This window comes from Trachurus trachurus, assembly GCF_905171665.1.
Source record: "Trachurus trachurus genome assembly, chromosome: 3".
Taxonomy (NCBI): Eukaryota; Metazoa; Chordata; class Actinopteri; order Carangiformes; family Carangidae; genus Trachurus; species Trachurus trachurus.
In genome coordinates this window covers 20821722-20846692 of record NC_139893.1, presented here as the reverse complement: position 1 = coordinate 20846692, position 24971 = coordinate 20821722, and the positions used below count along the sequence as shown (strand labels likewise).

The following is a 24971-nucleotide window of genomic DNA, read 5'->3' as shown; positions in this document are numbered from 1 at the left end:
TTTATCTGTTTAGAGGGAATGTAACGACTTCCTGCTCAATTTAGGAAGAGTTCATATGTTCATCTACAGATCAATACAGACACTTTGGTTTAGGAATGACTATGCTTATGAAAACACACAATGGTCTACTGGTTTTATCATTTTGTTTGTCTTATGTGTCTCCAATAAGCATTCTCAAAAAGGTTTTTCTATCAATTTCTTTCTCTGAGTGTTACCAGGTTGCACTTTCTCTGTTTCCTATGATAGCTACTGAGTGTAATTCAGCGACCAAAAGTCTTTGTATTTTAAGATTTATGTGTCGGTAAAATTCCAGATTTTCAGATTAAGCCTAATCCAACAGCTCTGAGAGATAGTATGGCACAGCGCTCACACTCTTGACAGAGGGTTAGACTTTGCTTCGTTTTTTTTTTTTTTTGTACAGTACATAAGGTTAAACTTGGGACAATAGAGTTTAAAGAAATGTCTGACATTGTGGGTCATAGCTGTATGCTGTATAAAACAATTTCATTAGTTGCCGGATGTGGAAACTAGTCGTTTGGTGCGCAAAGTGGAACAAAACAACTGCAGGCAAACACCATTTGAGCCAAGTCTGCTCCTAACATAGCCTGTGGATCTGTGACTCACTGACAGACATGAAGAGGCTCTGTGTCCTGGAGGGGAAATGATACAACAGACCCAAAGTCTTCAGAGGGTTCAGACCGTGTGACAGACGGCGTATTTCACCTCCGAATCTATCACAAGCACGGCAACGTAAAAAAAAAAGTGAATCTACAACTAGGATCTTATGTGGAAAACATTTGCAAAATATATATTCATATATAAAAGACAATCTATGTGCATCTAAAATTTTCTTTTTCTGTCATAATATAGTCATTAATTAAGACACTGCTTGTGAATCTCTCGAGGTCTCGTCTAAGATTTCTAAGTGGAATGTCAGTCAGTCCTCTGGGCTCGTGGTGCTACGGTGCATCTGTTATGTTGGGGTGGTGCAGGGTGAGGGCCAATGAGAGTTTTTTCTTTTTTGTCTCATAGCCCTGTGTTGTGATGCTGGGGGTCCTTTGCATAGCCTTTAGCAGGGCTCCATTTCAGTGTTAATAGCTGCACAGAGAGGGTCTGCTCTGAAGGCACAGCACGCCCACCCTGGGGCCGGTCCGGTCCAGCCAGCACTGGAATGTAGTGGCAGGGTCCCTGGCCTCTCCCGACACCGAGATCAGCAGCGGCCTCAGACGTGACGGCACTGGTGAATCCGCTGCAGCGAAACTGCTTCAGTCAGGGCACAGAGATGAAAAAAAAAACAACAACATGGAAAGCAAAAGCGAGGGAAGCAAGGAAAGAGATGAGAGTTTGTGTTCTCTGTCCCGATCCCCCCAAAAAAAGCCCTCCCTTTGATGAATGTGCAAGGGTCAGGAGGTGTGACGTCACCAGGGGCCTCTGGATGAGCCGGCGTGTTGGCTTTCAGGGTTAGGCACCCAAGGGGAAGGGGGAAGGAAAGAACCACAGATGGAGGAGGAGGGGGACCCTTTTTTTCCCCCCCCAGCCCTGTCATGTGACAGCAGGGCTTGTGGTGGGAGCTGCACTGAGTGTGTTAGTCCACGGCCTGGCTGTCCAGTCGGGGACAGGGGCAGAAGCTCAGATGGCCACACAGAGGCTTCTCATCTGGAACTGCTGGAGGGGTTGTAGGCCTTTTTTCTTTTTCCTTTTTCGCCCATTGCTGTTGTCTCGGATCACCTGGGAGGCAGGGCTTAGTTGCTGCCCGCCCTCCCCCCCCCACCCCTCACAGCTCAGTGACATGGAGGGGATAGCTGTGGGGCGGGTGGGCCGGGACCTGCGACTGGAGCCGATGGATGTGGCAGCTGTGGCAGAGTAGGTGGCCTTCCAGTGGATAACAGCGGTGGCCCTCCTCATCGTTTAGCTTCAGACCACAGTCCTGAAGAGGGGGCATAAAAACAGAAAGTTGAACACACACACACACAAACAATTAATAACCTAATGCATGTGTTTGAAAAGTAGAGAGGAGACGAAGCTAAAACGAGTACCAGTCAGTCCAGCACTTTGTCTTTGGACAGAGCCAGGCTAAGGGTTTCTTCCTGATTCCAGTCTTGCTGCTAAACTAAGCTTAATTAAACTATCCTATCCTAACCTGCTGCTGGCTGAAACCTCCACTTCGCAAGAACTTAGGTATCAATCTCTTCATCTCCCACTCTGTCAGAAAGCAAAAGAGCGAATTAAGCCTCCACACCAGTATCTGCTCAGTCACCACATCCACTGCTGTCACAGACAGTGAATGTTTCCAAGTAAACTGGAATCAGTGAGAATGAGTTTTTGCCACAAATGAAAGGAATTAAGGAAAATTCAGTGTTCAGTGACGTGCAGTGACAGATGCATAAAGCAGTGGCCTCAGTTATGTGCAAGTTTTTCTGTGTTCCCTTCAAGGACCGACAGTGTGCGCAATTATGCTGAGAGCCCAGTATGAGTGAAGCTGCTTCTGTGGATCAGACAGGTCATGGTCTTGACTTGTTGTATCTTTTGTGTATTTCTGTGCATGTTTGACAAGGATGACATTCATGGATGAATACACTGAACTTTGAACCTTCAGAGGAATTCTGTGTATGTGTGTGAGGGATGAGACACTGAGGTGGACCCCGGACATGCAGGACAGATTACATTAACTGATGACTCTGCTGCTATCGTGACTCATAACAGGATAAACAGCTGAAAATTCATGTTTTAGAGACTGATTTTCTCATTAAAGCACTGAATAATGTCAAAATCATGTATTTAAAAAACAGAAGAGATTATGGTGGAGGCACCTCCTGTGTTACAGTTTGGGAAAGTGTGAAGAATTTGCCATCTCTGGGATGATTTAGCTCTGGACTTTACCCTTCCTCTGTCCTCCAGAGCTCAGCTGAATGATTTACCCACCGCTTACATAACAATATGATCCATTCCATTTCTAGGAGGTGAAATGTTAACCATTCAGAGAAGCAAGTGGGTCTTACCCTGCTCATGAGGACAGTGGAAATCTGTTCTAAAATTCAGTTTTAGACTTCAGAAAAAAAAAACGAAAAAACGAAAACAGAATCACAGCAGGGCCGCATGAAGTGTTGATTTGCTTCACTAAACGTCTCTGTCACAGTTGAAGAACAAAAGACATGATGACTTGGGATTTCACAAGTCTGGTTGAAGCAACAAGTCCCCAGCTGAGTTGAAAAGTGACTGCAGGAATGTGCTTCGTCAGTGAGTCACGATGTTGTGCTGTAACCTTGGGCTGGTATCTGTCTGTGTGTATTCTCTGTCTGTGTGAGTCTCATTCATTCCAGTGGTGATTCACATTACTCAGTGCAAAAATCTCATCCCACGATCTGCAGCTTTTTGCCCAGGTTCACTGGGTTTAAGGGACCGGAGTGGTTGTGAACCTGCGTGTGTGTCTATGTAACATGTCTGTGTTAGTATTTGCAAGTTTGTTTTATTCATTTCATAATATCTCGAGTGGCTGAATCATACGTAGTGATGCTAAATTAACTCTGTGTGTGTGTGTGTGCGTGTGTGTGTAGAAGGAGCAGCTCACCTCACAGTGGTAACACTCCACGTGGTAGTCCTTGTCCATAGAGACAACACGGATGGTTTCCTCAGAGCCCTGGTGGGACAAACACAGAGTCAGACCGTCACATCACATCAGTGCTGCAGGTCTGAGGACTGATCCCTGCAGCTTCCATGTGTCCTGAAGCAACACAACCAGCCAACCACCAACCCTTGTTCCCCGCAGATGGTTTAACAGCAAACAGAAGGAGGGACATTTTATTTTTTTATGAAAGAAACTTTAATGACTTTTTTCTAGCTTGATTTGCTTTAAGGATATGTGTTAGTAGGAGTCATGTTGATTGACACTGGATTTCAGAGAGATCATTTCAGCTGGGTTTTTTTTAATCTTATAAGCTTGCTGCTTATGCTTCTATTTTGACTGTGCAGCTAATAAAATAGATATTATATAGATATATTAACATTCGTCTCAAATGAAAGACTGAACTGAAAAATACTGAATATTATATTTTTTGAAATTAAAAATCTCAGTTGATGCTCATCTTGAAATCTTTATAAACCAACCTGTAAAAATTCTCATCCTAGTATTTAAGATTTAGTTTAGTAGTGAGTTTTGTTTTGTTTCATCAACCAGCTTATGGTGTGTACGCTATTGTCGTTTCTGGTCCATTTGTTCAACCAGGATGGATTTTTAGCAGAGCATATTCTCTAGAGGTGACAACAGTGACATGTATGTAAGATGTGTTTTGGACATGCTTCTGACCTGGGCTGGAAGGATGGGCTGGTTGCATGAGGCGCACTTGGGAGCAAAAACCCTGTAATGGGAGAGACATGAAAAAATGACTGATTGAAATATTCACACCAGTGTCTGTGCAATGTGAATCACCCTACTTCATATTTGACACTTTACACACGTAAATCCATATCTTAGTTCAGACAAATAGTAACGGCTGCAGGAGCACGGTGAGAACCACACATTTTGTGTCTGCGCTGTTTCCATGTTCCGAAATTTCAAAGAGCTTGTTTTCAAATCCCAGGCCACGCTCTGTCATGCAGTAATCACATTTCATCAGTGCAGCATGCGCAGAGATGTTCTCCTTACGTGTGGTAGTCTTTGACACAGTAGATGTTATTCTCAACATCCACGGTGAAAGGCACTCCATCCAGACCCTCTTTACACACAACACAGCGAAAACAGCCTGGATGATAGGACTTGCCCAGCGCCTGAAGGATCTATACACCCACACACACGCACACACGTAGAAAAAACACAACATAACAGTAAGACTTGGGAATGAGGCCACTGAGTTCATGCCGTATCATGCAATGGACTGGCATCTGGCAGCTTTCTTTAAATCCAGACTGAAAAGGTAAACTCAGTGAGGGCAGTTCATGTCAGCTTTGTTATCATAGATGTTGCTGTAGTCAGGAACTGTGAGCTAATTAAGATTCAAATATACCAACGTCTACACAACACCATGGTAACTCTGCTTCAGTTATATAAAAAAAAAAACACACACACTGATGCATCAAGCAGATGCAGAAATGGGAGAATAATTGTTCATGCATCTAAAGATCAAGACACACTGCAAACATGACCTGACATACTGTAACTTGCATGGACTCTGGGCCTTTCATGTGATAAAGCTCTTACCATCTCCATGATGAGGTGACCACACACAAAGCACTTCTCGGCCGTCTGCTGGAAACCAGAGTACTGCGGGTGAGATGAGACACAGGATTATTATTACTCACCAGAATGAAAGCAGGTAATGTTTGTGCCAGCAATGCAATCAGTACAACACAACCTGCTTCAGACCTGATGCATTAACATGGCATGGTCTTTAAGTTACCTATAGAGGGCGCTGTTGTGCTCTTAAAATGAACATGAAAAGGTTTCTTTCACAGTCATTTGTCTCTCAGCTGATAAGTCCACATTTAAGAGGTGGTGACCTGTGGCGTCCAATCTAATACATCACAAACTACCACAGAGGTGCTTTTTTGCAGGTGTTATATGTCTATATGTTTGTGTGAAGCACCACAACTGTGCAAGATGCAACCGTGAAACATTGCTGGTGTAGTTGAGGTCAAAATACAGGCTGAGTTTGGGGCGGTGTTTAGCTCAGTTGGTAGAGCACCCGCCCCATGTGTAGAGGCTATAGTCCTCGCTGCAGGCGGCCCCGGTTCAAATCCCGCGTCGGACGGCCCTATCCTGCGTGTCATTCCCCCCCACTCTGAACTGTCCTATCTAATAAAGGCATGAAAAAGCCAAAAAAAAATACTTAAAAAATACAGGCTGAGTTTGAGGGTGGGTGTTGTCCAACTTGTGAGAAGTGAGTGGCATGATAAGTACTCGTGGGTTTGAAAGTCAACACATGGCGCCTGGTGTGATGCCATTGCAAGGTGCCGTCTAGATTAAACTTTATCTTACAGTCACACTCGTGATCTGCCAATTCTTGGAAGCTGAGCATCCTCACTCCATTGAAGAGCCGTCTATGTGTTACAGGAAACAAAGCCATTGACAGCTCGTTTCCCCCTAAACCCCAACCGGGGGCAGATAATACAAGGTGACCATCTGCAGCTCACAAGCCCCTCGGGGTCATGACCCGATGACTTTCGGGGTGGGGGGAGACCAGGTGGAGGTGGTGATGGGCAGCCTGCCCCCTGCCCCTGAGATCTCTCCTCCAGATCTACCATCTGCCACCACCTCCCCCGACCCCTGAAACACCCCTGGGGTGACAGGCCAGACTGTTCAAGTCTCAGTCCTAAGAGATAGGTGGGAGAAGATTAGTCTCATCCCATCATCTGGCCTCCAGCATCAGTTTATCCCAGATTGCAAAAAGCAAAACAGGAATTTCAGTATTTCCTAATAGTTAAACTCAAAGGGGAAGTTGCCTATAAGCGGGAAGTCCTGACAGCAGATTAGCTCATGTGTTATGAGGTGGTCAGGATAATAACGCCGTCGTTTTACAGGAACCTTTTGCAAGATCTCTGTGTTCAGAATCAAAATCTGCCACATTTCTTGTCAAATGTTCCAAGTCTCAGCATCAAATACAGCTACATAACATTACACACTGAGCGGAAATATTATTCTCTCATTTGCATAATTACCATCTTGCTGTGTTCATCATAAGTGACTGTAAATGAAGGCGCCGTGCGAGCAGGCCCCACGTCTCCCCCATTAACCTGAAGCAGATGGACCAGGGGCCAGAGAGCTACAGCTGTCCTCCTCGCCTCCTCCCACTCTTAATTGCAAGTGCTGGGGAGCAGCACGTGGGGTAATTGAGCTCCTTGGGGAAATTTGGGGAAATTAGTGTGAATTGGAGGGGTGGTGCTAAACTCCTAATTGCAACTGCCATGTTTGTTTCCTCTGGAGGGTTGCAGAATGCACTTGGAGATCCTAATTCAATGTTCGCCGCTCCACCCGCCCCTAATTTCCTCAATTTCGCATTGCTATCAGCTAATCTGCTCTTCATCCCGATGAATTCAATGGCTGTGAAAACACAGGTGACTTACCAAGAAATCCTCCTCGCAATAAACCTTCCCATTGACATTGTAGAACGCTTTCCCTCGCAGCCTCCTACCTGCAAAAAAAGACAAAACAAATTATTTCGTCTATTTGGTCTGGGGTTATTTTTCATTATTCAGAGCAGTGTGTCACTTCCGACACTCAACATCAGAATACATCATTATGCCTCTTTAATCTTAATCTCTCTACTTCACAGCCATATGCAGCACGTCTTCACAGAGCAGATGGTTGGCTGAAGGAAGGTTACATTCTGCCTGTGCCCCCCCCCCCCCCCCCCCCCGTTTAATTACTTCAACCATTGATCCCAAACAGGAACCCATTCACAATCCATACACAATCAATATAGCAGGCTGCTGTTCAGCCCCCCCACCCCACCCACCCCACCCACCCCCCCATCTCCCCTCTTCCCTACCGGCCATTGTGCCCTGCTCACAGACAGAGCAACAATAGCAGACTAGAGGGAGGATGTCCCCAACTTTGACACATGCACGAATCTGATTATCCATTTCAAGCTTTGGCTGTTTTTCAAATGCAGACTTTTTCTGATCAAACTGGCTCTGGATCTTCATCAACTTAGCTGGTTAGACTGGTGAAGAAACTTTTAGACACCACTTTGGTCACTTGCATTTACATTGAAAGAGAAAATATCATTAAAACATCCAAATATTTGGAGCCCAACGTCGTACAGATTCCTCCACAGTGGGCCCAGGTTCAGCACACTGAGTTTACCACTCAGGGGGAGAGTCTGAAGGCTGAGTGAGCCTTCATTCATCAGAATCCAAGTCTGAATCCAGTCTAACAAGGAAATTCTGCTGAGGGCTGGCTTCTGCAGCCCCCTGCCATGCATCCCTCACAGCTCGTCCATTCAAATTCATTTAACAGCAGCGGTGTCTCTCTGGCAGTGCTATGACTTCACCCGCGGCTGGCAGACGAAGCACACGGATCTCATAAATCTGCTGGATTAGTCAGATTTAATTGTCGTCCTGAGCCACCATTGATTTTATGGGTGTCCCAGCATGGGAAAGACGTGCACCCCCCTTCTTCTCTTTTTAACACTGAAATTTATGCAATCGCTGTATTTCACACACAAACACAGTGACACAATGCTGGGAGATGGCAATACATTAACACCCACATAAATGGCTGGAGCGGCCAAGGAATGCTGTCCACACAATAGGTGAGACTTTTAAGACTTTGAGACTGAGCAGCAATTAGCATTTTGGTAGTGTGGCGCAAAGAGAAAAAGCTGGACCGAGGAAGAACTCCATGTGAAGCAAACTCTTTGGAGACACTGTCTTCAAAAAACAGGACTTTGGAGAGGCTAAACTTCCAGGAGCAGTGAGATTATAGTGAACAGTGCAGCAGCGGGGGCTGCGAGGTGTTGCTGTGTGCTCGTCTGTGGCCTCTGCTCTGGAGTTTGGGGTCTGGAAGGTGAACACAAAGGCCTCAACGCTGATGACTGTGTGGAGCGCTGCTAGGGGAGCGGGCCGACTGAGCAAACGGGGACATTCTTTCTGCCTGAGGTCACTAGCTGGTCCCATTCAACCCCCCGCACCTCTCCAACACCCGCTCTCTGCCCGCTTCCCTCACCGAGAAAAGGAGGGGGAGGGCTCCGTGCCTGCCTCTCTCTCCTCTGGCCTTTTGTTACCAGACTGAGCTACAGAGAAAATGAAATGCACAATCTCAAAATAAACCATTACTTTTTAACTGGTAAAATTAATTTTGTATTAATTGTGTCCACTGTGTATACAGAGTTAGTTGAATACATATGATAAAATCTGGAGTGAGCCTTAATGAGCTGCAAAAACAGAGGTGTTGATTTGAACAGCATACAGTATATTATTAAATGTGGTAACTTTTTCGCCTCTCACTCTGTTCACAGTACAGTCACAGTGTTACTGCTGAGGCTTTAAGACCCCGACCTCTGCCCTCCTAATGCTGGTTGCTTGCAGGTTTTGGTCATTTAGGAATTAGAGCTCATCCTGCTAATGCGCCGTATTTGAATGATGGTGTTGCCATGGAAATGAGTGTCGGTCTGATTCAAGAGGATTGATGTGTCACCATGGCAAAGGTATTATTCATCTATATTTTCCTGTGGTACAGCTGCACGTCTGTGCTGAGCATGTTCACAAATAAACTGAAGCATGTTCATTTCCCTGAACAAACCAGGACAAGTACTCGGGGGAATTAAAAGATACTGCAGGTTTTTATGGGATTCAATGCCATTGTTGAGGAAGGAAACTTAAAAAGGTTTAGTTTCTTCCTGATTCCTTAAGCCTGGACCACACTCCTCTTGGATGTGTTGGTAAGTTACAGGTGTATTGATGATATCACACACATGATGCACTATAGCAACATGGGACTTACAAGACTTAGGCTACATCTCCACTAATATCGCTTTTTGGTCCATTTAGTCCTGGCTTCCACACTGCTCGGGTATCATCAAGCCCCTAAAAACGAAGATCTTTGGAAACTCTGCCATAGCTGCCTCCTGATTGGGTGTCATCAGCATAACTACCAGTGGTGAAAGAAACGTCTAACAAAATAGAAGCGTTAATAGCAGCTGCTGTGGAGTTTCGTTCAGAATTTCAAAGCTACAACCTTCGACAATTATCCAACTGAAGAGTAGACAATCTGCTTCCTGATTACACCAACTTAATCGCCTGGATGGAGGTTGTTTGTGTTCAAAAATGTATTGAAATGTATTAGCGTGGACATAGTCTTAATCAAAGTCTGACTGTTAAGGTTAAGGTTGGGTCAAGGTTGATCATCCTAAGCAGAGACAACAGGGCAATTATCTGTAAGGCTCGATTCAGGGCAACGAAGGCCACAACGCATTATAAATAAAGCGTTAGTCAGCTTGACCTTTAGCTTTAGGGCCAAACACTTCTTCTACGGTGAATACATGTGCTGTGCTGTTATAAATGCAGTTGTGTGTCAAATGTTCAGTCCGTGTCTCACTTACTTCAACTGGAGCCTGTACACATAAAAAAAAAGGAAGAACTGGTTTCAGCTTTGTTTAACGATCACTTAGACTATGTAATGTTGAGTCTTCTTGTGTTGCGCTCAGTATTTATCAATAACCCATGATGAACCTCTGACATCATCTTCTTCTAGACAGCAGACCCTGGGTTTTGTTTGGACTAAAGCACTATGACTGTAAGCTAACACACCCATCCAGGCTTTTTCACCTTTTCTCACTTATTAGACTCAGGTTGGCATTGGGTGGTGCTGCTTGAATTATCATAGATCACAAAACAAAGGTCATTTGAGTGATGTCAACCCATAAGAAGCTCTGTTACCTTTTGGCTAGGTCCTATTAAGTAAATATTAGCAAATACAACTGTAGGTGGGTGGTGGGGAATAAAACATTCAAAACACTGATATCCTGGGAGTTTGGACTAGGTAAATAAAATATACCTTTGAATCATCTAAATTGCAAACGCTGCTACAAAAGTGGGTCATGTCAGGTCACATTCCTAGTAGAAGTATTTGTCAACTTCCTATTGGTCATTTCCCCGTTGATGTGTTTCGACATGTGATGACTGTTCCTCTTTGTGAAGGCAGCTTCCCTGTGCTGTACATATGGTTTTAGCATTTTCAATAGAGCTCAGCTTGAATTGAAAGCATGTTGTCGTTTTCTTAACTCCTGGCTTACAACTGTAAACTCTTTGAAACAAAAAAACACCTGAAACAGAAACATGAAATGGGTTCATTGAATTTTTGTATCTGAACATAGGACACACAACACATCCCAACATAGGAATTATTTGGCAATGCCACAGCAGTAAAACCGTCAACTTCGTCCTTGTGACATGATGACCTCCACTTTTCTCTGTTAAAGCCCATGGTGCCAAAACTTTAGCATCTTGGCTGCAATAAATTGGTGGAACTGAGATTTGTCTAATTCCTTCTGAAGGTGTGTGTGTATGAGTATGGGGGAAGTGTTTCTCTAATATGTTGACATCTGCACTAACAGACAATACAACAAGATGAACTCTATTCTGTTACTTGTATTTTATCACTGCCATTACTTCTGTGTATTGTCACTGACCATAAAGGGAGGTATTGCTCTTGCTCCTGTTGGCGGGAAACAACATTGAGCCTCTGATTCTGAGTCTCTGGCAGAGAAACCACAGCTCTGGCTTGGATGGAAGGACAGATGAATGTGGTGATTTGCCCACAAAGCAGCTTCAAACTGGTGTTTTAAACCACACCGTGGTGAGCCTGAGCAGGCCTGCACAGTATTTCTGGTGAAAACCCTGCTGTAGAAGTTGCAATGCAGGCAATGGTAAGCATATTATCCACCATGAACGCTGCAGCTCATCACTAGCCCTAGTTACATATCGCTGTTTTGATCAGCAATGACTTCCACACCCCTCGAGAAAGTCGAGCTAATATTGAAACCAAAACACATTCCAACATTGTCTAATGTCATGCTCTGATTACAAAACATTAAGACAGATATACCCCCAGTTTACCCCACTCGGGCATTGGGGATGAGATGAGTACTGGATCAAATATTCTGCACACAACATCTGGTATGGTGGCTGTCAGGTGGGATTCTCATCTTCCAAACTGATTTGATGACGAGTGAATTTCAAACCTATTTCATATTCGCTAGAACTTACACCAAATGTCACCTGTTTCTGGGGCAAGTTACCAAAAGAGGAGGAAGCAGAAGATCTTCAAAACACAGTCTTCAGGTTTAAGGTAATGCAGGTGCAGGAAAAAGGCTGGGAGAAATGTGCAGCGGGTGACATATGTCTTGCAGAAAAAAGAAGAAATGTGGAAAAGATGGATTAGAAAAATTCCCACAGGAAATGCATTGTTAATAATATCCCATGGTTTATGGTGCAAAGTTATTTTCTCGTGCTGCAGACTGTGTGTTTGGGATGTGAATGCAGATGAGCTGAGAAATATCTTCTAATATATTTTTATACGTTTCAAAATCAGAACATATTTAAAACTCAGACTATGGCCTGAGTCTGCTATGTTTCAGTCACTATGAACAGTACATTATCCATATCAGGTTCATGTGGACCTGGACTGACAGTCTTAATCATACAGAGTAACATTATTCTCAGGCAGGCATAATGGTGAGGTGCACAGTGATGGCCTAAAGATGCACCCACACTGGAGATGTCAGTCATGCAGAGATGCAGAAATTCAGCCTCGGTTGACTTTTCCATGACAACAAATGAAGACTGAGGAGAGTGTGGTTGACATGGGCCCTACTTTACTAAAAAAAAATAATAATAAATTATTTTGGCATCTTGTTATAAGAAACAAAACAGCTAAGTTAAGAGTAAAAATTATATTTAACTCAAGTCACTCTCGCGGGAGCTGTCTGTGGTTTTATCTACATGGCTATAAGCCTTGAAAGGTGTTAGGATCTGCTACAGGCTTGTTAGCTGAAAGCAGCGTCTACCTGCCAATGACGTCGACTGAAGAAATACTTTTATAACAATATATTTCATATGACATGTCATTTCTCTCTTGTGCAGAAAGATACCGTAGGTCATATTACAGCTTCCACAGAACTGCCGAATCTTTATCACAGTCCAATTATTTCTAATGACACTGCTATAATGAGTGCGTATGTAAACATACTGTATTAGTCCAGAAACGCTACACAAAGAACTGAACGTTCCCTATTTTCTAGCTTTCTCATTTCCACTGCCTGGCAGGTGCAACTGGTGGTGGTGAATGATTTTAGAAATTCAAGCCCCTGAGTTCTCCTCTGCTGCCAGAGCTCTCAGAGGCTGCTTGGATTACCCTAACAGAGAAATGAGTCATCAACCCTGCGGTTGACAGTCTGCTCATCCAGCCTGAAGCAGTGTGTTTATTTTTTCCTTAACTTTTAGCAGGAGATAGCGTGCTTATTTTCAACACCACCCTGCCTCACAGTCACACAGAAATATGTCTTCACTCCCATTAACACACATTAATGTGGCAAATATAGTCAGTTGCAAACTGAGGAAAGAGCAAACTCATTGTAGCTGCAAAGACACAAATTTAGAGCTGTGAGGGGAGGAAGCACAGCTCTGCATTCCATTTTTATGCCACCACACAATTTTAGTGGAAACCAGGTAATGTTGATAACTAAGGGGGCAAAATTTGTGCACATCCGTGTCCACATTATGTATACATGCACTTCTCTGTGCATGTGCTGTTGTTTACTGTGAGCCCATGCCAGGGCTGCCCCCTCTGATAGGCAGGTCTAGTACACTTTGTGACTGTCTGATTGAGGTCCTCCTGGGAAGGCCGGCTGAAGTGGAGGGGGGTAGTTTGCATTCTTGGCCATTTCATGAAAAAAGGGTGCAACCATGGGAGTAAGCCAAGAGGAGGGCTCAATTATGCATGGTTAAACAAAGCCCAAGGCTACCAGCAAGCAATGTCTCAGCAAACTCTGCCTCACTCTGGAGCTCCAGACTCCAGGAGGACCCAACTTAGGCGAACAGGGGGAGAAAAATTAAAAACAAAACAAAAACAAACAACAGAAGTAAGAACGTAGCTCCAGATAAATCAATGGATTGTGTTATGACAAGTGCAGGCACATTAAAGCTCAACTCAACAAGGCCTTCAAAACTCAAACATGAGGTCAAATGAGTCTTGTTACCAACAAACCATCTCGAGAGGCTCACAACAAAGGCCAAGAAAGTGACTTCTTAACTCATCACAGACATGATTTCTCCAATACATGCAACAAAGATTCTCGCGGGAGTCGTCTGTGGTTTTTGTCTAACAGCGATAAGCCTACATAGTTATTTTATGACGTAACTAACTACCGCCTCCCCAGTGAGTAATCCACTCATTCTATAAGAGCATCTTTAGTCTTCAGAGGATCTTACAGATACAATGGTGAGAACCAGCATGTTTACCTGGTTTCTGCATTGTAAGCCAACTTCTACATAAACGCTAAAAGCATAATTAGGCCTTGTGAAACTGCAGTTGCACCTTTAAACAGATGGGAGGCTACCTTTCCACAGCGAAACCCCGCAACTTCAGCAACTGGACACTTGGCATCTGGCCCCCCTTTCTTCAGACACACAATAAATCGGAAAGTATGTGGCTTTGGTTACATGTAAATTATAGGCAGCTCTTCCAGAGTCGGGGTGGGTGGGGTGGAGGATCAGTATCCATGTATAGTGCACATATGAATGGAGGAAACCTGGCTAAAAAGCTCTCTCCTGACATCTTCCTCTTGTTTCCCGGGGAAAGAGGAGAGGAGGGGTAGAGTCGGGTGACAGGGGCATCCAAAAAAAAAAAAAATCACATACACACATAAAACCTATACTGTATACTTTGAGCCGAAGAAGAGATTTAATTACAGTCTTCAAGACTAAATAATATCACAATTTCATTTCTTTATAGCATGATTAGCTTGTTCCTGCCACTGGGAGAACCGAGCTGCCCTGCTGTTCAACTGAGCAGACTTCTGCCTGAGGTTTTTTTTAAGCAGCAGATGTTTTGATCCCGACTGTAACACCACCTCAAACAGAAAGCTGGTGATGCTAATGATGATATTTCAGCAGAGACAGCAGTGGCTGATTCCTAGAGCAAGGGAATACAAAAAACATAGCAAAAAAAAAAAACAGAAATGTGCTGACGGAGAAGGTGGGAACCCCAGACACAAACTGGAGCAACTTAGCTGTTTTGCATGGTTGCATGGTCTAAGAATGACTGACGCTGACTGTGAGCCATGTGGTGTATTTGTTTTAATTATACATCATTGCTTCAAACAAATACTTTTGTCAGTGATAAAATAGATGTGTGGTGCGTTGTGGTAATTAATGGCTGTTGACCAGTCTAACATAATGTAGCTGATGTTTAGAGTGAGTTCATCACTTTCCTGGGCCAGAACCAGAAAATAACGGACATTAAAATGGCTGCAGAAAGGGTGGATTACATTAAAAAGCTGTGTGGGTTTGTGTAAGTTCACTTTTTGAGAGAACACATCTCAAATCAACGTATTTCATAACAACTGTAAGCTACAACTTCCAGCCAATTCACAAGATGACAGAAGACAGACCTGGTCTGACGAAGAGCATACCCTTACTGCTCGAAACGTACGTCACAATAAATTGATACGGTGAGTCCTGCAGAGTACTCTTGTTCTTTTTAATTTGCTTATTGTTTGTACTCAGCACCTGCCCTCGTTGGTGTGATGTTCGTGTCTACTCTGGTTTTTTCAGAAGACAGACCCAGGCCAGTGTTTGAAAAGCAACAAGTTAGCTATGGCCTTGGCCTGTTTATTGGCTAATCAGACAGTGTGGCAGTGATGCAGAGTACATGGAGGCAATGTACTGAAGGTACCTACCTATGTGCAGAAAAATAACACTCAGTTCTTTGAGTCGCAACAGACTCAACACACAGACATGATACATGTTAGCATAACATTATCTCCAGTGTCCTTAGTGACTTAATGTCCAGAAATACACTTGGAAAACATAGAAAAAAGACAATGACCATCCTTATGTGTGCATTGATATCGAGTCAGTCATTGATAGTTGTGTGTGCATCCACAGGTGCAAGCAAAAACTGCTAACAGCTAATTTTGCACACTTTTAAACAACACTCACTTGCATAATTGCAAATGTCTCAATATCATCCGGCTTTTCAGAGGTTTTATCTGAAACTGCAGACATCAAATATGATACAACAGCTGGGTAATTTATAAGCAGGCCGTTCACTCTTCAGAGTTCTTGTCAAGCCACTCACACTGTGTGGATCTGGTCTACCAGCCTGGTCTCCAAACATACAGTAGGATGCGGACTGCGGGGCAAACTGTCAGTGTGAATTCACAGAGTGATGCAACGCTGATGCTAAAACGTGGCAAAGGTGTCAACACACAGCGCCGGTGCATTCATGCCAGCTGAATGCAGACTGGATAGTGAATCAGCCTTTACTGTTATCTCTCTACAGTATGTCAACCACTCTTACTTACCACAGGAGCAGCAGGTGAAGCAATTTGTGTGATACAGGTTCCCCATGGCCTGGCAGGCTTGGCTGGCTCCATACACACCCTTCCCACATTTGACACAGATACCTGTTAGTCATGAGAGATCAGTTAGTTCTGTTATGCATGCAGGACAAAACAATCTGAATGCAACAATAAAATCACAATAACATCAGAGCTTCTTACATCCTGTGGTCACAGAACATCATTATTTACAGCACCTCTGTCTTTGTGAGGTTTTATACTACGAGCACAGTGATTTACCTCTTCTTTATGCCAACTGTTATAACCCATTTGAGACTGTGTGGATGTGCAACTATTGTACTATTCAGTGAAGACAACGTTTGCTGCAAATGCTTGTGTGCACCGTGAGTATCAAACAATTGCTGGCCTGGCTATGCTGCAAGCTTTGCTGGAAAGCTAAGAAAACAACAACAACACTGCCAAAGCCTGTGTGTGTTTCTTTAATTATGCAACACTGAAATTAAATGTGAAAATGACTAACCTGCTTCAAATATCAGCACTATTGTATTTCCACGGGGAGAATTCACCCCTTGCTTTCTCTGCATCTTTTGATGGCCTTTGAAGACCAACACCACAATGATATTCAAAAGTAAGTCAGGCTCTGGAGCCAAACCGTCCCAGGCATAAAACATGAAGCAAACTATTAGACATGCACAACTGTCGCTTTGATAGAGGGTTAAAGACTTTTTCCCCCAAAATTCAAGTTTGTGATTAAGTCACAAGAAGTATTTCTTATTACGATTTCTATTCCAATTGAAGAAGACGAACCTAAACTTCTCACATTTCCATGCATTACATCATACCGTTTGAAGCCCGACTGCTTCAGGAGAGCTGATCATTATATGAAAAATATTCTGAATGGAAATGCAAAGGACACAGGGAGATTGTCAGAAAAGGCCAGAAACACAGCTTTCAAAGAACTTTCTGTGCTTTTCTTTGTTCCAGGAAGATCTGAATTGACTTTTGAATGTAATTTGATCTCAACAGGTTTTAACTAACCTGCGGTATTAAATATTTGCACTGCATATACATGAACTCAACTAACTGGTATTCAGAAATATTCAAGTCCTAAGTCCGACTGAGCTCCCTCAGTGATTCCCTATCCCCCACTAAGAGCATGTTATATAGGCAAAACAACGCTGCTCAAAAGAAGAAATACATCATAATCAGCTTTAATGCCACTGACAACAAAATAATTGGGAGATTCTCACTAACTTTAAACTAACTCTATGATGACCTGCTGGTGTTATTTGATCAGATTTGACAGGCTGCTCTGGCAACGTGAGCAAAAACATCACCACTGTGATCAGATTCTGCCTTGAACTGCACAGAAATAAGTGACATTACCTTTTTCTACACATCTGCACCAAACCAATGAGAGAAGGGCGGACAAAGAAACAACTAAATGCAAAAACCTTTCATGTACAATAACTCAGAGACAGACAACACTGATGACCTTTGTGTCCTTTATGTTAGCTAAAAGCAGAACAATGCTGAGGGCCACCGTCCACACACTCAAGTACAAGTGGAAGGTGCAGGTCAGGTGGTCAGCAGGTGGTATTATGGGGTTTACATGTCTTGCTAAGAGATATTTTTCCATGAACAATTAATTTTGATAATGTGTCCTACAAGTCAAACAACTTGGCTATGTGATTACAATGGTGTAATTTAACCTTTATGGTAACCGTCAGTCCCAAAACATTGCATGTTGGAGGAGCGATGCACTGACTGACCCTGCTATCCACAGGTACGCAAGTGCTGCACGTAAGCTTCAACTAAGCCAACTAAACAAAGTACTGTGACCTTTAGTGAAGAAACTATACTGAGAGAAAAAAAACACAGTGGCTAAAAAGTATTTGGAAGCAGCAGACTAACTATCTCCAAACTCTCACGCACAAGACGACCTCCACCGGGGTCACATTCCTCAGGGAGTGCAGGGTCAAAGCCTGGGTGGGGTGAGTCCAGGGTCACACTGCCTACAGGACACAAGATCTCACAAGATCCCAACATGGGAGCTACACATGAACATCCCCCTCCTCCCATGGACAGATTATTACATCTTCTTATCTTTTAAAATGCACACGTCTCAGGATAGTGGCCGAGCAAGGATATGCTTTCTGTGACACAACTGTGGAATTCCTTGGTTATCTGACGCAATAATTTCCCTTTCATAACACCTCCAGAGCCGTTGGTGGCTTTGTGAAAAATAGGAGACAAAGGACAAGGTTACAGGAAAACCATCCAAAGGTTAGATGTCTTCCCTTTAATCTAGGGTTGTTTGTACAATTTATTTTAATCAGAAACAAAGTCAAATATTGGCGTTTCCTGCTGCGACCTGCACTCGTGACTGTGCTCCTGCACTTAAGAAAGATAACGGAACAAAATCAGCGATAAAAGTGAACTAGTAAACCTTCAATGATCAGGACTGATTTAACAATTTTACCAAAATAAAACCCTCTGATAGCAAACACAGTGCTAAATCTGGACAGAACGGGGCTTCGGACAGACAGAAACAAACCAGCTGATCAAATATGAATGATTTAGTTACTGTTGCATATTAATTCTTTGAAAATCTTTTCATTCCTGTCTGATAAGACTCCAGTAACCTATCTGTTTCTTTTTCCTCACTCAGGGGGACACGAGACAACTTTACTTTGTAAACTGACAACTTTTTCCATAGAGTCCATTAGGTAAAGACTGTAAATAAAAAAAGATGCCTCCTTGCAGCCATTTCACTAGAGAATTTATCATGTGTTAAGTACTGAATTCTCTCTTCTTTTTTCTACTCATTTTAAACTCTTGCATTTCTTGACTTAGCGAAGCCACTGACTCATTTTTTACTGTCTGAAAAACTTGGTTGCACCAGTGTCACAAGTGGGAGACTTTAGCAAGTTCCATGCTGTGTTATTATATCAATCCATACTTTGTTTCGATTATGGTAGTATAGATTTTATATAAAAATTATGTTTTGCTTTTTAGGTGAGGAATAATGTTAATGGGATTATTATGAGTACTGGCACTGAACTTGGTACTTGGCCTCGGTTTTGGACTTGCCCCCCCTCCAGATTACTTTCAATCATTACTCTACTCTAAATGTTAGTCACTCATTCTTTGAATTACACAGTCGATGGTCGGTGAACAGGAGGGATGACAGAAATATGTCAGTGGTGTATCTGTTACAGCCAATCAACCCAGATGTTTTAATGAGAACGTGAGAGAGATGAGATAGGTTGTGTATTCAAGATAGCAGGAGTGTTCTGAAGCTTCACTAGTGTCTTTGGTCTTATTTCCATTTCTTTCCCACAGAAATAATCTTTGGCCTTGCCGTTTCTGACATGATTCTTCAGCTTTGACTTTTACCCAACAGCTAAACTGAAAATGAATTATTTATTTATGCAGCTGTATTGATTTATCTTTGTTATTTCATCCCTTCTCGTTGCAACTATGTAGCACTGTCTTCAAAAACTACACAACGCCATGTGCCGAAAAAAGCTGTCGAGATTATATTTATCCACATGGAAACTTGCTTTGTTAGGAGGAGCTAACCACTGAAAACAACTGTACATAGTGACAAGCAGCAGTCGGAAGAGTTTTCCACACATGCTAAAAAGCCCCAAAGGTTCTTGTGAGTGAGGATGTGGTTATCATTTTACAGGACAAGGAGGAAATCTCTGAAGCCCTGTTGTTATTCAATTCAAAACAGGATGTTGGAATCTCATGTGCCCATTTCGTAACAGGTCCATATGGCAAGGACAGGATCTTGTGCATTACGTGGGGTTAAAAATAAAACACTTGATAAACATGCCTTCTTCCACCATTGTAAATTGGACACTGTTGTTAAGATGACGCCCTGTTTTGTTTATAGAAGCATTATTGACATGACATTTATCTTTTGATTTCTGATGTAACAGTGACATAATGTCTGCCAGAATTGTAAACCAACACAGAACTTGCTGTGAGTTGTAAAGGTTTCTACAGCCTGGTTCATGAAACTCGGTGTGACTGTGACTCATTACTGCACAATATGAAATCAAACTCGGGAGATACTAGCAGGTAACACGAGTGTGGTCAATCCAACACAGGGTCAAATCTGAAGGATAGCTGCAGACTGCATCTTCTAAATGTTGCCAATTGATTTTAACTCTGCACGTCTTTAAAGGACTTCAGGACTTCACGTCTTTAAAGCAAGGTATTCAGTTACTGCAGGTTAATATCTGGAAATACTTCATCTCACTTCTCACAGTATTTCGCACATCGGTTATAAACTTAAAGTGAGACTTATATTTAAATATACATATCGGCACAATTCAGAGTGAGAGGGAAGCTGCAGCAAAACACACACAGCAGACCAGTGTGCTCTGTCTTGTCCACAAGTCAGCGTGTGTGTGTGTGTGTGTGTGTGTGTGTGTGTGTGTGTGTGTGTGTGTGTGTGTGTGTGTGTGTATATGTGTGTGTGTCAGGCATGTGCATGACTACTGCCATTATAATTCTGGGCAGGTGATCAGACTTGACCCCCACCAACTATGTCTGGCCCGCCAGCCAAGATCGTGTGCCAAGTGTCTGGTGTTGCCCGACTCCCCACTGGCTGGTTAATGAAGGGCTTTGCGGGGGAGTCAGGGCGGGGTGGTGGTGGTGGTGGCAGAGGTGGAGAGGAGGGGGAAAAGTAAAGGGGTGGGGTGGGCCTAACTGTGCCGCTTCAATTGCAGGCCTGTATCGGGCCAGCTGTTGATTCACAGCTCCTTCACCATCACAACAAACAGAGGCCACACAAGGGCCAGCCGGCGGAGCAGAGAGGCAGAGCAGTGTGGGACACTGGCAGGCAGTGCTGCTGCCCACCCCCACCCCCACCACCACCCCTCCCCTCAAGAAAAAGCCCTGGCGATCAATTTCTCCACTGTCGCTACAGAAACAGACCTGTCTCTATTTGGCTTGGTGTGAGGAGCATCTGACTGCATTCTTCTCTCTCCCTCCCTCTCCTTTTCTCTCTCCATCTCCATTTCCACCCTCTTGCTTCTTTCTCCATCAAGCCAGGCACCCTCCTCCCCCACCTCACCCCACCCCTAGTTGTCTTACTCATCTCTCCCTCCTGTCTTCCATCCTCCTTCTCTCTCTCTCTCACCTGCTTCTGCGGAACAAATCAACAGCTGTCTGCGCCTCGCTCTGAGCAAGTGCACTGGCTATAAAACAAGCCACTGTTTCACCAGCTTCAGCCATTTGTTTGGCTGCTAATTCAAAAGGTAGACAGCAACTTCCTCAGCAGCCATTCTGTAGCTGTGTTACTGCTGCTGCTACAGCAAACTTATTTGATCTATAAACAACAGAGGAAGAAAAAAAACACAGAATCACAACAAATGAATAATTGATAAAAAAATAATGAATCTTTAAAAAACCTAAATCCAAAGACTAAATCACACTTCAGCCAACAAATGTTTTCATTCCAAAACGCCTGTTTAGTCAAACATTTTCAGTCCGGGCGGCCCCCAGTGTCAGACTCACATCCTTACTGTCACTCTCAAATTGCACTTGACCAGAATCTACACTCCATGCTTCGGAGGATAACTGCATTTCCAACAGATCCGGACCACACTGCTCTCCTCTGGGTTTCTCTGACAGAACAGAAGGCTCCATTCAGCGAGGTGCAGCAGCACTGTGCAAATTTTCACTCTGCCAAGACAGAGTGAATTAGTATTGCCCTGCAAAGCCACTCTTATCTTCCCCTCTGGGACCTGTTAGTGGTTGTGTTGCACTGGCATCTAGTAAACAGACCTTGCAGAGATGACAAAGCTATTAATAATCCATTCCTGCACACCAGAAATAAATGGAAATGTTCTTCAAATTCCAGTTTTACTGGGTTTTAATACAGATAACATTATGCAGGATGTTTCATGCTATTAATACTACATGTTTGTTCTCTTGGTGCCATAGAGAGTTGTTCAAACTCTGGGGAATAGAATAAAACAATGAAGGGAAATGTTGCTCTTTTTTTTAGCTCACAACATAATATTAAGTTTTTGAACAGTATATCTGTAAATGAGCAAAACTTCCCTCAAATAAACCAAATAAATCATGTTGGTTAAACTGGCCTGAGACTGGACAGTGTTGACTAAATCAGATCACTCAAACGACCACTTTTCATTATAAGTGACTTCATTCCAGACTTGTACTGGTGCCTGTGTCTTCACTGTGTGTAGCCTATTAGTAATTGGCCATGTGTAGAGTAAACTGCTGGTTTTTCTAGCCATGCCTTGCAAGCAAGTTTCAAACGATATTCACAGAAGTAAAACAAACCTGTAGCTAATTAATAGTACCTACCAAAGTATTCCTTTTTCATGTGCATCTCTAACTCCTTCTCCAGCTCCAGGGTGAGCGCCTCCAACCTCCTCTCCGCCTGGCTCGGCCCACTGTCTCGGCTGGGGGTCACCTGGTAAGGTAGCTTAAACCTCTGGCTCGCTGAAGGAGCTTTTGAAGACACCCCATAACTAAATGACGACGGTGACCCCGCCGTCATCTCCGCGGTCCCTCCCGCCTGAGCCGACTGCTGCTGCTGCTGGGGCTCAGGCACCGCCGAGAGCCCCTGGAGATGGACGCGGTTCTGGATCCCGTTGGAGTCTCCAAACTCCTGTAGCAGGGTGTCCTCGTGTAAACTGCTCCCCAGCATCGACGACCTGGGCGAGGGCAGCTGCAGGTCCGGGTAGGTGCTCATAGACCCCCTAGAGCTGCGGGAGCTTCTGGAGCTGTGACTGGAGATGCTGGACCGGGGGCTGACCACGCAGTTCGCGGTGGTCCCCGGTCTTGCACTCCCGTCCTGGCTGCAGATGCTCGAGCGAGGACTCGCCAGCGGCGCTGTGTGTAAAATCGCCCCCTCCAGGTCGTGGTTCACCACGGGCCCGTACCGCGAGTCAGAGTAACTGGACCTCGGGCTGGTGGTGAAGGAGTACTGGCTCGCCGTGCTCGACCTGGGGCTGGTGTGCCTCTGGTCGTAGCCCATGCTGATGCCGCTGGTGCGGTTGCTGCTGGGCTTGCTGCAGCAGTCACAGCTGTTGAGGCTGGCCCGGGGGCTGGAGTGCTTACTCGTGTCGCTGGCGGTGCTTGCATAGCTGGACCTGGGACTGAGGACGCTGCTGCCCTCACAGTGAACCAAACTAGACCTGGGGCTCGTGTACCTGTCCTGACCCGGCACCACCAAACTCGTGCGCGGGCTGCTGATGCTCGACCTCGGGCTGGCATGCTTGCTCTGCTCCTGAGAGGACAGAGAGGATGCCAGGCTGGACCGAGGGCTGGTGGCGTTGTACCTCCCGTCGTGGCTGCTGCTGGTGATGCACACGCTGTTGCACCTGATGCCGGGGAGAGCCACCGGTTTGTTGAAAGGCACGCCGTCGAAGGCGGAGCCGGTGCTGTACCTGTGGCCCTGCACCTCCAGAGAGTACCTCCGATGCCTGTCGGAAGCACCGGTGTAGCACGGCAGAGCCACCTCGGATTTGGTGCAGCAGCCCTCCTCAGTATAAACCGCGTCTCTCTGAGGGGCACAAAAATCCACGGGCACGGTCCGGCTGCAGTTCACGGGGCGCACAGGAGCCGCGTTGTACACTTTATTCCCAGACGTGAAATTCTCCACAGTGTGATGCTGCTGGTGAAGCACAGAGGTACCATTCATTGGCTTACTTTTATGCTCCGCTACAGCCGGAGCCGCAAAGTCCAAATCGGGGTTAATCACCAAGTCTCTCCTCGAATTGTACATCCCGTCTTTAAACGCATCATACAGGGAAAGGTCCTCCATCAGTTTACTGGCCCGTAGCCCCAAGTCTTCCTGATAATGCTCCATGTTGTGCTCCCGAGGCGAGAAACAAGTTCAGAGTGTGCTCCGCTCCGCGAGCCAAACTAGCGAGCACCGCGGAGCACTAATTGCATTTCACATGGAAATCAAAACAAAACGCCGCGGTACAGCCGTCGCTCCTTTTACAGAAAACCACCGACGTACCGAGAAACCTCCACCGTGTGCCGCATCGTCCTCTTATGCTTAGCCCCCTTCGCCGAAAAAACAAACTCTTTCTCACAGTTTCAGCCGACAGGGATACGTTTGTCAACTTCAGTTTTTGTTAAGTTGAAAGGTCTTTACAGTCAATGGCGCGCTGCGCGGAGGAATTTCCCCTTGTTGGTTTTTCCACTAGATTTCTCTTACGCTCACTAAACCGCAGATTAAAGTAGGCTGGATAATTGCATACGCCGTAAATATTAGTTGTAGGTAAGTCCGAAAAAACGAGGGCGGAGGAAATTTAAGTAAAATGCCGTTTTACACAGGGGACTCGTTTGCGTAAAAGGAATGCGAGGATGAAGACGGGATGCGCTGCGCCTCTGTGGAATGTGGTTAATGCTGCAGAGAAACAATGATTGCGACCAACTCAGCAAGGGGCTGCCGGCTCTGAAAAGAGAATAGTTTAGAGAGAAGGGGACGTCTGCATTCATCCAAGGCAGACTAAGATACCACACAAAGCACGCCTCACCTGGTCAGACTTCTTGTAGGCTACGCCAGGAATAAGATGCAGTGATTTGCTAATGTGGAGGGAAAATCCATTTAAAACTCAAATTTATCCTGACCTTTTTTAGTCTGGTATCCCCAGATCCCCATTCATTTTAGATAATGTCCAGTTATGATGAAGGAACATTTTCATGTTGGTAACAAGCATTGATACACACCAGAAGGCCCATAAATTATTAAATTATGGTTATATTGGCTCGAATAAAGGTACAGCCCTCGAGTGGGGGAATTGAACAAAATGCAAGGTGCACAAATCATTCATTGTTTATTCAATGGTGACTTGTTTGTCTGGTTATTATTTAGTATATGTAGGCTATTTACTATATTTATATACTATATACAGTATTTATCTGGAGTCTATAGGCCTACAACGTATTCAA

General features: G+C 44.4%; 1 protein-coding gene across 1 annotated transcript; it reads right to left on the bottom strand.

Annotated features, from left to right (window-relative positions):
- Nucleotides 1-1402: 1402 nt before the first annotated feature.
- On the bottom strand, nucleotides 1403-24089 carry wtip (WT1 interacting protein). The gene is made up of 8 exons (XM_083993717.1): nucleotides 22368-24089; nucleotides 16016-16121; nucleotides 7057-7120; nucleotides 5195-5257; nucleotides 4643-4773; nucleotides 4304-4355; nucleotides 3569-3637; nucleotides 1403-1927 (listed from the first exon to the last, which is right to left on the bottom strand). Exons 1-8 carry the CDS (start codon nucleotides 23875-23877, stop codon nucleotides 1775-1777), a joined length of 2148 nt encoding a protein of 715 aa, XP_083849843.1. The 5' UTR covers nucleotides 23878-24089; the 3' UTR covers nucleotides 1403-1774.
- Nucleotides 24090-24971: the final 882 nt, after the last annotated feature.

Coding starts and splice junctions, on each gene's coding strand:
- wtip (XM_083993717.1), bottom strand. CDS start 23,877: ATGGAGCATTATCAGGAAGACTTGGGGCTACGGGCCAGTAAACTGATG. Junction 7,121..16,015: donor ACCTGCTGCTCCTGTGGTAA/GTAAGAGTGGTT, acceptor TTTTGCAGGTAG/GAGGCTGCGAGGGAAAGCGT. Junction 4,356..4,642: donor TGTGTCAAAGACTACCACAC/GTAAGGAGAACA, acceptor CTCCCATTACAG/GGTTTTTGCTCCCAAGTGCG.